We start from the raw sequence: 14,558 nt of genomic DNA on the forward strand, positions 1-14,558 counted from the left end.
TACAAAGAGGACTCCTGACCCTTTATTTGGATCAAGAACAAGGAGTCTGCTCGTCCCGGTCCCTTTTCAAGTACAGGAGCTGGTCCTCACAGGATAATTCACCTACATTCCTGGGGAAGACGTTGAAAGCCGACTACAATGCAAGTCTCTGAAAGTCAGTCTCCCATTGCTAGAGACACTGCAGGGTGGCTAACCCACTAACCATAGCCAACCCCCTTCTCCGTGAGAATCAGGTATATGAATCCCAGTGTTGTTTTTCTAGTAAGAACATTCTGTTCATGAGGATGTTGTCCAAAGTAAATATATATGATCTAATAAGGCCCATATGAGAAACTCATCTCAGACTCAATGCTATCCTTTCCCTCTAATGCCATGCTCATTCCAGAGGCAATGTTTACCCCACATAACAATTTTGGTTCTACTTTAGTCCTAGAAGCCACAGTCTTGGCATTGAACTATTATCTACAAGGTCCAGCAATTCTCCACATATGCATACTGGGGAAGTGAACAAAGTTCTCATTCTAAGGCGTGAAAGATCTCTTTCTCCTTGTTACCTTCTGAGACTTTCCACTCTTTCCAAACTCTCTGTTTCTCAATAGGTTTAAGTATTTGCAAATTAAGGCCCCAGTGGAATTTTTTTAAAATTCTGTTGAGTGCTACTCTGCTTCCCCTGATGCAAAGAAGCAGTCTCCTGCTCTAAAAGGGGAAAAATACAGGCAGAAATTGTAAATTAGTACTTCAAAATTTATTTGGCCACACACTTTACAAAAGAAGCTCTTCAATCCCAAATGGAGATGTTTGGTAGTTAATATCCGTTTCTCCTGATAGATGGTCAAATAAGCTACACTTATTTGACCAACACTATTCAAGGATTCTTCTGTTCCTCACTTTTTGCCAAATTTTCATTCTTCAAGGCACACCCACCTCCACTCCCATTATTCTCAGCAGATGACTACATGAAATCTCTCGTCTGTCAGGAAAAGATATTTTTACTTATTCTAGTCAAGGCTGACCCCTCCAATTGTGCTTGTGATCTCATCACTTTCTCTGGCGTTTCTAACCATTAATCATTTTGCACACTTGTGCATTTCAATTGCTGCTGTCATGTGGACTCCTACTAAAACATTTTTTTTAAAACTCCACAAATTTTTGTTCTCCTCTCCCTTTCCCCCTCCCCATAGATTTCTTCTAAGAGGGGAATATATATATATATATATATATATATATATATATATATATACACACACACACATATATATATATATATATATATATATATATATATATATATAGTCTGTGGCCTCTACTTTCTCACTATTTTCTCAGCTACTTACAAACTCGTGATTACAGAGAAATCGCTGTATCCAACAACTATCTCTCAGCCCTCTCTCTCTTGAAAGTCTGCTTGTTTAATGAGACTCACTCATTACCCTGTCTCTTCCTGGCTTCCCCTCCCATCTCAGTCATGCTAGAACTAGGAGAACCAGTTAGAGTATCATCCTGATGATCTCGATCAGAGTCAGGAAACAAAATGCAGCCCATTGCCTGTTTTTATAAAGTTTTATTGGAACACCCATTCATTTGCATATTGTCTATGGCTGTTTTCATAAAAAGAGCCATACATAAACAATACAACGATTGAAGTTTCTTTTGAGAACCAAATTTTTTAAACTTGAACTATATAGGTAGGTACATTGTTATTAATTTAGAGTACTCCTAAGCTGGCCTTTGCTAATAACTCAAGGGGCCAAAGAGCCCCATGTGGCTCATGAGCTGCAGTTTGCAGACCACTGTATTAGGAGCTATCACTGATGAAAATTAATGACTAATTGGAAGAGGTGCAGTAGGAAACACAATTTTGAGAATGACACCTAAATTCCACTTGTGGTGTATTAACTGAGGGAGGGAACATGAAGCCAGGAAGTTTGGGTGAGGAGGTGATACAGAAAGGGAGAATACGATCATGATTTTACTTAGAGCCATTTTACATTTGAGGGTACTCCATTATTTCCCAAAAGAAGAGAACATATAGCACTTCAATGCCCAAGAGAAAAATTGGGGCTGAAGAGAAAATTTGGGAATGTTTATATTCCAGAAAAAGAAAAGATACGGAACAGAAAATGTTCACAATTAGGAAGTTCCAAGGCATCCATTTCTCCTCAATTGTGAGGTTCTGCACAACATTTTTCTCATTAAACTTCTTACTTCTTGCATGATTTAGCATATACAATTGACTCTCCTTATTCACAGATTCCTTATTTGCAAATTCACCTACTTGCTAAAATGTATTTGTAATCCCAAAATCAACATGCATTGTGCTTCCAGTCATTTGCTAACATGTTCACATGTGGGAAATTTTGAGTTGCCTGATCCACTTGTTCCCAGCTGAGGTTGAACAAGGTGACTCTGCCTTCTTAGTTCTCGTACCGAAAGACAAATGTCCTTTTAGTGGCTCAATTCATGTTGTGTTTTCTGCATTTTTGTTGGTGACTTTACTGTTTAAAACACTTCATAGTTCAGCGGGACCGGTTTGGCTCAGTGGATAGAGCATCGGCCTGCGGACTGAAAGGTCCCGGGTTCGATTCCGGTCAAGGGCATGTACCTTGGTTGCGGGCACATCCCCAGTAGGGGGTGTGCAGGAGGCAGCTGATCGATGATTCTCTCTCATCGATGTTTCTAACTCTCTGTCCCTCTCAATTCCTCTCTGTGTAAAATCAATAAAATATATTAAAAAAAAAAAAAAGTTAAGTCTTAAAAATAAATAAATAAAAAAATAAAACACTTCATAGTTCAGAAGGGTTATGCATTTAGTTCCTATGCACAAGGCTATAACATGCCTTATGGGAAAAATACATGTATCAGATACGCTTCATTCAGGCTGTTAGCCATGGTTCAATGTTAATGATCAACTACATGTTAAGTAAGGTCTCCTTAAACAGAAACGCACATAAAACAAGGTTATATATTGCTCAGTGAACGAAAATGTTGTGAAGGGCTTTCAGGAACCTAAGCCTGTATTTCTCCTAGAAGCAGTGCTCCAAGATTCACTGTTTATAGGGAATTTGTAGAATATAACTATCGTAAATAATGGGAACTGACAACCAGGTTATAAACTTCTTGAAAACTCCTTTATTCATTTTTTTTTTAATTCATTTAAGCTGAAAAGAAATCATAACAGTTCAACCATTTGTGGTGAATCAAAATTCCTTATTCATCTTCATAGTAATATAGTACTCTGCCATTCACGGACATTTCCTTAAAGTATCTATTATTACTAAGGAATAGACCTTATTCACAAATGTGACTTTTCCAAAAGACAAGATCTAATAAACACGTTTGGGTTGAAAAAGAAGTTCAAAGATGATGTGGGTCAAAGGCTAGAGCCTCCAGGCAAGGTCTGCTTCTATGAATAATACATTTAGAAATACTTTAGAACAAAAGACAACCACAAATGTAAACAAAAGTGCCTAATAATTTTTAACCAAAAGGATCATTAAGCTGATGTAACAAGTTTTGTTACTGAACGTTTCATAACAATGTCATTCAATATGCCTCAAGCAACATGAATATTTAATGAAAGCTAAGTGGGAGGGCAGTTGTAATTGGTATGAAATTTACAATTAAAGTTTTTTAACTTTCATAAAAGTATAAATTGGTAATTTCCCAAACTGGAAGCTGAATAACTTAATTTTAATACAATTTGAAATTAAAGAACAATTGTTTACACGACATCAAATAAGGATGTTCCCAAGTCAGATATCAAACTGCAAATTCAAAATAAACAGAGGAAATGTAAAGTTATAAAATACCAACATTTAAGAAAAATAAAATGCCAACATTTATTAATGTTGCTTAGAGCAAGGCTATTCATAGTATGGCCCGGGAACTGTTTTGCAACCAATCCAAAAGGAAAGATGAAGCTCGTGCTAAAAGAAAACCAGTTCTAGCTGTGGTTGCCAACCCGTGGTCCGGGCCACTGGTGGTCGGTGAGGTCCGAAAGGTTGGCAACTGCTGAATTCTAGCTCTAACCAGCTGCCTTACAGCAAGGATTCCTTGATGAAGGAAGCTCGGTGTTTAGACTCTGGCACAGGCACCTTCTCTCATCACAACCGACATCAGGTCCTGCTGGGTTTCTTTAAGTGCCATTACAATTTTACTCCTCAGAGTTAGGTTAATTTTGTGGGGGGTGAGGGGGAGTTAAATGGCAATTGTAACTGTCACCTATTCTACTATCTTTAATCTCCTCTCTCTAGGGATCGAATCCAAGAGGAAAATTAAATTCTATAGATTCATCACAGTTTCACACTCTCTTCAGACATTAGTTCACCTCACAGGGGCTCTTTAGATTTCTGCTTCAGTCAGATACATCATCTGCTTTTGACAGACATTTGTTTTCCATCTTGGGAGGGGGAAAAAAATAAGAATTGAGTCATTTGTTAATAACTTCTCTCTAAAGATTGCTTTACTTTATTTTTCATTTCAATCAGTGAAAATATTTAAATTCACCCTTATGAAAAAAATTGAATACTGTTTATGTGCAACCACTGGTTGCTTTTACTTATTTATTTTTTTTACAATAGAAATTGTTAGGAAAAAAAGTCTGGAAATTTACAACTCTGTGTATTCTATAAACTAAGAGGAAGTATATAAAGTATTTTAATATTCCTAAGAGTAAAAGAAAACTAGTATAAAATATATTTTAAGAACTGGCTTAAAATTCAAAATTCTAACATTTCTTGATTTTTTTTTTTTTTTTTTTTTTTTAGTATGGCACAATTTCTCTAGAAATTTAAATATATAATATGGTCTTTTATAAAAGTAATCATTTTCTCTTTTTCCAATGGCTTACTAAGCTTTACCTGCATTACCTTAATACTGAAGGCAAATAAATGGACAATCAATAATTTAAAAAAAACTCACCAGTTTTCCATATGTTAAGAGCCCAGTTCAGCTTTCACAATGACTAGTTTATTGACCCAACAAACTGCTCCTTAAAGAATTTATATGTATATTCATATGTCATAAGACAAGAGCTCCTTTGGCACCTGAGTTAAGCACAACAGAGTGAAGAATGCCTAGACAAAGTTATCTAAAGACTATATTTTATCTTTTTATACATATATACATATACCTGTACATATATACACACACAAATAGAAATAACTTTCCTTCAAGAAATGCTGGGAATATAAAGACTAAAATGACCTTAACATGACAGTATAATAGACTTTTGAATCGTCACCCAAGATTGCCCAGGAGTGAGCTTGCCCGCTGGGACTGCACAGTCCCCATCCCTGAGCACACGTCCTGCTGTCCCCAGGGACTTCCTGGCACTGGTCCCACCAGCAGACCGCGAGGACCCCTCTGCAGGGGGCCTTCTATGAGCCGCGGCGACACAAGGCACTGACACAGGAACTTCAGAAGCGCTAACGGCATCGGGTTTGATGACCACACCTACCGTGCTGACTCCGGCATTGTGTTCAGAGTCCTACTGGTGCTGTGACTTTTTAAACGCACAGTTAGAACTCTGAATGCCTGGCTTGTATCTCAAGACTGAGAAGGCATCTAGAGTTCTGTAAGTCACCTAAGTCTGTCAGCATTTTCTTCTGAATTAATTAACAAAGGTGTCTGGCCGACTAAAAATGGAGCGCACTCAGTTTTCCCTATGTATCTTCTTCTCTAGAAATTCTGGAAGATGAAAATCCTCTACCCTTGTAAACCGTATTTTCCATTTGTCGGATCCGATCACATTTGAAGACAGAGAGTTAAATGCCATGCTCCTCTTCCCTCTGCTCTGACTTGTATATAACATCCCTGTTCTGGTTTGTAACCCCCCCTGCTCTGGGTAAAGGACCTATCTCAGAGCAGACTACGTATAATGGGAATCATATGTAATTTCAAAACAGCAATCAAAAACATCTTCAAATATAAAATAGCTCTTCATTTTTTTCAGTTTACATCAACCATAATATAACTCAAATCACTCTTTTTTTCCTGATATATAAAACATTTTGATAAATCCATTTGAACTTAAATTATTCCAATGCACACTTTTATTTTTGGTTATATATTTAAGTCTTTTCTTCTCTGCATAGTGGTATTTCAGGATAGGAAATGAAATTATGCTAGTAATGCCATTTTAAAACAATTTCCTAAATTCTCCTATGCAAAAGTGCATCTACAATATAAACAGGCCACATATAAAGCTTCAAACTAGTCACACACTGGCGTGGATTTCAAATTCCAAGTTCTGTCCACATGAGTCAGAGAAGAGTGCTAGCAGAGCACATCTGGAACCAGTTCGTGGGGGCTGGGCAACGAGTCGTCAAAGCGGAATCTTTTGGAAACCACACTGCTGTCCTCGGGGATGTTCTCTTTGTCTTCTCGATCCTCACAGGTGCCATTGCAGGAGGATTTCAAAGTCTTGTCTTCAGGGGACCTGGTCGTGTGATCCTGACCTTGAGGGGGACTGGACATTTCTTCGGGGAGGAGCAAGTTTCCGAAGTCCCATTGCTGTAGCCAAGAATGAGTGAGGCAGATCTCTGCTGTTGGTCTTTTCCTTTGAGAGAAAACACCAACGAAAAACTGAGAACTAAATAGCAGTTTGGAAATGTCTGCAGTTCAGTGTATCATCAAGTTACATGTTATAAATATGAAAATAGCACGTACTCATAGTACAGAAGAGAGTAAGAATTGGAAACCTGAGTACCTAGCAATTTCTTTAATTCTGACATGTGCCAAAAATTCAATTTATCATGGAGCTTACAGATAAAACTATCTAGTCAAAAGCTTGAGAATGGATGTTCTCCTCACAAATAAAATTTAGTAAAATTTTAAAGTCTCGGGTTTATAGACCCTTTGAAGGAAAATATGATTTATAGTATCTATTGTTATTTTGTTATTAAAAGCAGTCACTGCTAAGTCTTAAAAACAAAAGCTACTCTTCAATGATGCTTACATAACATTTTGAGTTTTTAAACGTTGCTTTCTATTATAAAAGTAATGTAAGTCAAATATCACAATCTTTCAAAAGTAAGAAAAATACCTATCCATCCCAGAACTCCAACCTTCACACAATCACATTACCATTAAAACCTGTTTCCTTAGTCTTTGTCTTCATGTTTTTTCCTAACTATAAAAAAATTAATGTGCTCACTATAGAAATTTTAGAATCTAGGATAAAAAAAACATTGAAGCAAATAAAAACTGTCTATAAACAGAAACAAACAGTAGTGTACTATTTCAACTGTCACGTCCAAAATACAGCCAGTGAGAACTTGTTTGGGCCAATAAAATAATTAACAAACCTAGGAGGGTTTTTTCTTAAACAGACAGGAGACTGAGTCCTCCTGAGATGAAATAATTACCAGAGATAAACGTCCTGACAGGTAATACCACCAGGATCGCAGCCCAGGGCACTAGACCACAGCCTCTGCAGTAAGGACAGCCAGGCCCTTTTAAAGTAAACACTGCTGGTCCTGGCAAACAAAAGGGAGGGCGCCTTTCTTTTCCTGCCTTGAAGCTGCCAATGAGTGAGGACAGAGTCCTGAGCCATAGTTTCAAATCCCTTCTTCGGTAGGCGGTCAAAGAGCATCGATGATCCTTCAAGATCTGACCATTAGGCATTTACACTTGTTACATAACTGTGATCATTTCACTACAAATCAATCAGTCATGTGTATTGTAAACCTTCTATTATATTTCTAATTATTTTAGGGAATTTCAAGAATTAATGGCAGATTGAGAGAAAAAGAGCCCAAATCTTCCTTTCACTCCAAAATTTCCTGTTTTGTATTTCATATTTTCCATGTTTGAAATTATGAATTTGTTATTTAATGATCTCTCATACCACCCCTTTCCCCATTTTACCCGAGAGCATACTTGTAATAGTGTTATACTATTTTAGAATGTATGCTTCTTAATAAACACAAATTATTTATTTTATAAATATAGTAAAAGATTAATGTTCTTACTTACTCTGGATTTTTTACTAAAAGACTCTGGATAAAGTCTGTGGCCAGCTGTGAAACTGATGAGAAAGTTTCCTCTGAATAATCTACATTAACTTGAGATATATTGAGGTATGTTTCTTGATTATCTTCTCCCACAAATGGGGATGTATGAGTTATTAACATATAGGCTATTATGCCAATATTCCTGAAAAACAAAAAAGGGAGAAGAGGAATTTTAAATATGTTAATCTTAAAACATTTATATAAAATAAAATTGATACTCAACATATATATATATTCCTGTTTTCAACTTTACAGTTAAACTACAGACTTAAGTTGTTTTTCTAAGTTCCTATATTATTAAAACTAAAATAATAATCTCAAAATCTGCCTTACAGAAAAAGAATACGGGGGAAGTGCACGTGTCATGTATTTATAAATATATTAAATATGTATCATTATTCCTCCAGTCTTCCTTCACACAAACACATGCTACCAAGTACCGAAGCCACTCCAGACAGCATTTTCCCAATGGTGTCCAAGGACACAGTAACGATCCGTGAGGCATAAGCAGGGCTTTTGTGCAAACAGAGTCTGCAGGTTTGGCAAAGCATGAGGTTGGGCGGGTCGATTAATAAGTTAATGGCAAGTCTTGTGCTCAGGAGCCACAAAAAGAGAATATAGACAGTCTGCTTCACCTCTCTTTCAGCCACGGGACCCTTTTCCTCGGCAAACCCATCACAGCTCCACGAACCCAAATCTCCCCTGAACTCTTCCACGTGGCCTCAGTCAGAGCCACAGGGTGTGGCACAGCACTGTGGCTGGTCTGTTCCTTCACTGCATCTAGTCTTCCTCCAGGAAAGGGTTTTCCTGTTTATTTCTGTACCGCTGGTTCAGAGCTGAAGTGCTACTTAAAAGAACGGATAAACACTTTCCTGTAGCATAATAATGACACTTGAGTAAAACCTTTTAAATAAAGCCTTATTGTTTACCTTTAGAATAAAAAAACCCTAGAATATACACTACCCAACTTTTAATAAAGGCACTTAGGTAACTAACAAAATCTTACCACATATCTGTAGCTGTGGTAATAGGATCATAATTCAGGATTTCTGGAGCTGAAAGGAAAAATACAATTTAAAATTCAATACTGACAAATTTAAAATCATGAAAATTACTTTACATTAAGTTAAACTGGGTTTAATTTTAAAAAGCTATTAATAAGATCAATAGAAATTTAACATCACATTAATTATCCAACTTATCTAATGTTAAGCAAATTATGTAACAACATGATTCAAAAGCCCCCAATAACATTCTTTGGTATAACTGGTAGCTACACACACACACACACACACACACACACACACACACATATATATATAAAATCATTTAGATTAATCCCAGAAAAAAATAATTATGAAGCATATAGTGTTAGAAGCTAGAATCTTCTTAAAATCTTATTCTACTCGTGGGAATCAGTCTGGGTTTTCACTAGACTGATTTAAGTTTCCTGCTCAGGGCAACAGCATCCATGCATCGTACAACGACATGAGGAGCAAACTGCTTCCTGGACGCACTCTAGGTTTCCAAATCGGTGAAATATCCCCAATTTCCTACGCAATTAATTCCCCACTGTCTCTTCCCTGCCCATGCTTTTTAAAATGCAAAATAGATTATCTATGCTTTCTAAACATTACCATAAATTTCAAATGAGTAGAGTACAAACTCAGACTTATGCTTGAATAGTAATTGTTTGGTTTCAGCGTGGTTTCCTAAGTTCTCCAAGAAAGATGGTTTCCAAAGCCCAGCAGTTTTGGTGATAAAGCCTCTGAGATCTGCCTATCGTCAGCTGTCACTGCAGCACCTACAACCACTTCCTATGCTTTGGTAGCTGTGTTACTTAGAATTACAATAACGCCCTCTGGGCACTAGCCTCTGTTAACATCCAGAAGTTAGTCACCTAGGGAACCCAGCTGCCTGCTGAGAGCAACTCCTGCTCTGCATAGTGCAATGCCTGCATGGGATAGCGATACACGCGGAAATGGAAGAGTATAGAAAGATTACTACTATAAACTTAAAATTTTACATTACATGCTGCCTCATATAAACTTAAAAATCTTCATAGTCTAATCTGTTGATCTAGCACAGCGTTTTTCAACCGCTGTTCCGCGGCACATGTTGCCTGGTGTGCCGTAGGTGCAGACAAGACAAGAATTTTATAATTTTTCACTATTTTGTTTACTTAATATTTCATAATAAAGTAATTATAAAATACTTTCTTTGTGTTTATTTGATTCCTATTCAAGAGAATTACTTTATATATAGTCAATGTAGGCACAGAGTTAAATTTTTTAACATTTTCTAATGGTGGTGTGCCTCGTGATTTTTTTCATGAAACAAGTGTGCCTTTGCCCAAAAAAGGTTGAAAAACACTGATCTAGCACATTATTAGATTATTTAATCATATTTTTTTTTTGTCACACTTCTTTAAAATCCTTTTACAAACTGAAGCAAAATCAACAAACAACGAGGAGTCCTGCTACTGATTCCTGGAACTGAAGATCTCTGTATTGTCAACAGCATCAGAGCTGGGACAGGACAGAAGGAGAAGTAAGGGCTATCCAACTGCCGGCCTGAAGGGCAGTGACGGCCCACTTGATCTGTTTTCCTTTTTCCCTGCTCCCTAACTTTCCTTTTACCCAAACATTAAGCTTTTGAATTTATCTGCCTAATATGCTGTGGATTGTTGTGAATGTTTCAATAATCTAACATTCATTAAATTCATTCAAGTGTGTCACACCGAATTTCACTGTACTAAAATACCTGAGCCAAATATACCCTGAAGTTACATGCTCTAAAATAGGGGTGTCGAAGTCAATCAGAGAAGGGGCCAAAATCTAAAATCCAGCCTAAATCGCGGGCCGAATGGTTTACTGAACAGTCATAAACTGACAATGTCATAAACTGACAGCGGAGTGCAGTGATGACAGCGCAGTGCGGGCCACATTGCAAGGCCTGGCGGGCTGGATTTGGCCCGCGGGCCTTGTGTTTGACACATGTGCTCTAAAATATATTATATAGAGGCGTCATTGAGTTAATAAATTTCAAAATGGTGTAGAAAATAATAGAAAATTCTTACCTAAGTATTCAGGTGTCCCCATGATTTCCCGGAGTTCACACGCATTTCCTAGTTTTCGAGACATTCCAAAATCTACAATTTTTATGTCCCCAAGAGGGTATATGCTGCTCAATAATATATTCTGTGGCTAACAAAGCACAACAAAAATATGATCAGTGATATACAGCAATAAAACACGACTAGTCTCCGATCAGAGGTCAATTAAGTGGGACGTACTGCTTATATATTTCACTGAGTCATTCATGAAACATTTACTAAACTACTATTTAGAAGGAGCTATAGATTCAATGATAAATAAAGTAAAAAATACACTCAGGATTCTTGGTTTGGGGAAAAAGATAGATGCATAGACTAATTAACTGATTATGATATAGAATACACAGTAATAAAGACTACTTAATTCTGCCCATAATAAAGCCCAGGAAGACTCTGCAGTAGAAATGATGCTTAAGCTGAATCCTAAAGAACACACAGGACATGCCAGTTAGAAATGTGCCCTGGGGAATCGGATGAACGAAGGCTTGAGGGAATAACATGCATACATTTCCAGAAATAGAAAATGGTTGCGTACAGTATTATGGTCCTGAGTCTGACTATAGGTGAGACAATAAGCTGGATAGGAAAGTCTACGGAAGGGAAATTACATAGAAAGAACACAATGTCAAAAAATAAGATGCTGATGATTCTGATGTTGAGGTCCTCCAGTAGCTGTGGTGGAAGGATAAGGAGAAAGGCTAGTACCATGAGAGGCTGAAGTGGTGTCAGGGGCCTGAATGATCTGAGGGGAAGGAGGAGCAGAGGAGCAAAAGACTGAAAGCCTCAAGAGAAAGGCAAGTGTGAGGGACAAAGGAGTGAGGGTGAGGAGGAAGCTGCCTTCAGGGATGGGTCAGAAGTGAGGGTTTTAGAGGGAGGTGGTTCACAAGACAGGAAGATCAGGATGTCAGAGGAAGGTGGCGTGGGGTGACTTATGGGTGAGACCACGGAGAACGGCTGGTTTAAGAGCCCAGTGACCACTGTGAGCTGCTCACACATGCAGGCCTCTCCTCTGCCAACACAAGCTTAAGCGCACGCAGAACAAGGGAAATGGGAGCACACCAGTGCTGCCCGGACCGCAGATCTGACTGCTGCTTCCTGCCAGCCCAGCCTGCTACCGTGTAAACCCAGAGCAGAGAAGGAACAAGGAACGAGGGTAGTGGTGCTTACAATTACATCTTACGTTACCTTTAAATCAAGGTGCACAATGTTATTCTGATGCAGATAACAAACTCCTTCAAGTATTTGTTTGATGAGTCTGATAATGTCACTTTCTGAGACCATTTCTGCCAGCTCAGGTAAACACAAGTTGAAAATTTCTCCACCTGCAGCACTGATATAAAATTCAAATAATAGAAACTTGAAAAATTATTGTTCTAAATATGACTCTCTTAAATACTATATCCCTGTAAAGTAAAAGGCACACAGCCATCTACATTTTAGTCTCTATATATACACATTTAGAGTAGAAGAGCGTGGGAGGGATCTTTAAGAAATAAAGTAGATGACTAGAGTATTTCAAATTATGGATACTAATATTTGAATATTTAACAAATTAAATTGCATTAGAACTCAAGAATAACTGCCTTCACTGAAATAAAAATAATAGCTGACACTAGGAGCTCAGTTCTGCTGCCCCTCCATTTTACTCATTTTTATTTAACTACAAATATCACCTATTTTGATCTTTATGACAACCTTGTGAGGTAGGTGGCTATTATTTCCATTTTACAGATGAAGAGACAAGTACAACGAGGATAAAGCATCCTGTACGTGGTCACACAGTAAATTGAGGGACCAGAATCTCAATCTGTATAAAATGGGTGAGAATCAATATTCTTCACCAACATCCTGCTTGGCAGCTTCACAAAGAATACTTAAAGCCAGAACCCAATTCTTTTATTTATATTTATTTGTTTGTTTATTTATTTTTAAAGAATTGAACAGCCAAAGAATGTTGACAAAGGAATAGTGAAAAATCCCCACATCTGGAAATCACATAATTAAAATCCTAAATCTGTTATTTACAGCAATATAATTTAGGGCCAGTCACTTATTTGAGCTCCCCATCAGTAAAACAGAGATATCACTTAACACAACAGATTTTATTTTTTTGAGGACTACCTCTAAATACTAAGATAAAAAGGTCTCAGTCAGAACATCATGCAAAAAAAAAATCTAGATGGTCAGTCATCAAATTTAAAAGGTATGTTTGGGAATATCTCAAGTAATGCATATCCTATCTAATAAAGATGGAATATGCAAATTGACGTGACAAAGATGGAGGTGGCCATGCCGGGCCACTTGTATCATCGCCATGGCGACGACGCAGGTGTTCCACCCCACCCCGGCCACTCTGGGCCTCTGGACAGCGCGTGAAGGCAGAAGGCAGTAGCCAGAGAGAAGGCCCGGGTTCCAGGTGCCAGCATCCAGGGGAAGGAAAGCCTATTCTTGCACGAATCTTCATGCACCTCTAGTTCAGGGGTCCTCAAACTTTTTAAAGTGGGGGCCAGATCACGGTTCCTCAGAGAGCTGGAGGGCCGGACTATATGAACTACTAATTCCTACTGAAACACCTCGGCTGCGCTCACTGCCCAAAAAACCTGGCAGGCAGGATCAGACTCCTCTGCGGGCCGCATGTGGCCCTCGGGCCGTAGTTTGAAGACCCCTGCTCTAGTTCTATGTAATAAAGCAGGAACTCACTCACTCTAGGAACCACTATTATTTTTATTTCTTTGCCTCACTGCTATATCCAGAGCACTGAGAAGTGTCTGACATGTAGAAATGTTTGTTGAATGAATGAATGCATGGATGGATGGATGGAGGATGGGTGGATGAATGGATGGATGGATGGATGGAGGGTGAGTGGATGGGTAGGTGGATGAAGGGTGAGTGGATGGGTGGGTAGGTGGATGAAGGGTGAGTGGATGGGTTAGTGGGTGGATGGATGGACGATGGAATAGGCAGTCATGCTTCAGAGCAGCTGAAACTGAAATTCAGACATCTCAGTGACTGCCAAGAAGAATAGCTTGTCAATGTATTAGGAGCCATAAGAAAAAAATCAATGCTTGTCACAAATTTGAGTCTCACATTGAAAGTCAGAGGATTGACCCTTAATGCTGCTGATGTAACTCACAATCGAGCCTTCTACACTGAGTGTGCCAGCAGCCAGGTGCCCGCGGGCAGAGGCCGCAGGGCTGCGCTGCTTTGCATTTTGTTGGAGAGTCCAAAGAACCCCGTGGGGCAGCTGGTAAGGAGCACATGTGAAGCTCGGATCATGTATACCCCATACATACCTCAATCCCCACCCCTCTGCATCTCTCAGAATGTTGATGAGAAATTAATATCTATCTTAGCTTTACATTGGTAAAGACAATCTGATTATGAAACATTTAGTTTGTTTTAAAATGTATAGTAGTGAACTCTACCCT

General features: G+C 38.3%; 1 protein-coding gene across 1 annotated transcript in view; it reads right to left on the reverse strand.

Annotated features, from left to right (window-relative positions):
- Positions 1 to 3,106: 3,106 nt before the first annotated feature.
- The window catches only part of STK17B (serine/threonine kinase 17b), a 30,367-nt gene continuing 18,915 nt past the window's right edge, over positions 3,107 to 14,558 (reverse strand). The window contains exons 4-8 of the mRNA XM_084892141.1: positions 12,316 to 12,460; positions 11,095 to 11,221; positions 9,022 to 9,070; positions 7,978 to 8,157; positions 3,107 to 6,559 (exon numbers count right to left, since the gene is read on the reverse strand). Of these exons, the coding sequence (XP_084748267.1) occupies positions 6,277 to 6,559; positions 7,978 to 8,157; positions 9,022 to 9,070; positions 11,095 to 11,221; positions 12,316 to 12,460 (784 nt within the window). The 3' untranslated portion in view covers positions 3,107 to 6,276. The remainder of the gene's footprint in view (positions 6,560 to 7,977; positions 8,158 to 9,021; positions 9,071 to 11,094; positions 11,222 to 12,315; positions 12,461 to 14,558) is intronic.

This window comes from Pipistrellus hanaki, assembly GCF_964339955.1.
Source record: "Pipistrellus hanaki genome assembly, chromosome: 8".
Classification (NCBI taxonomy): domain Eukaryota; kingdom Metazoa; phylum Chordata; class Mammalia; order Chiroptera; family Vespertilionidae; genus Pipistrellus; species Pipistrellus hanaki.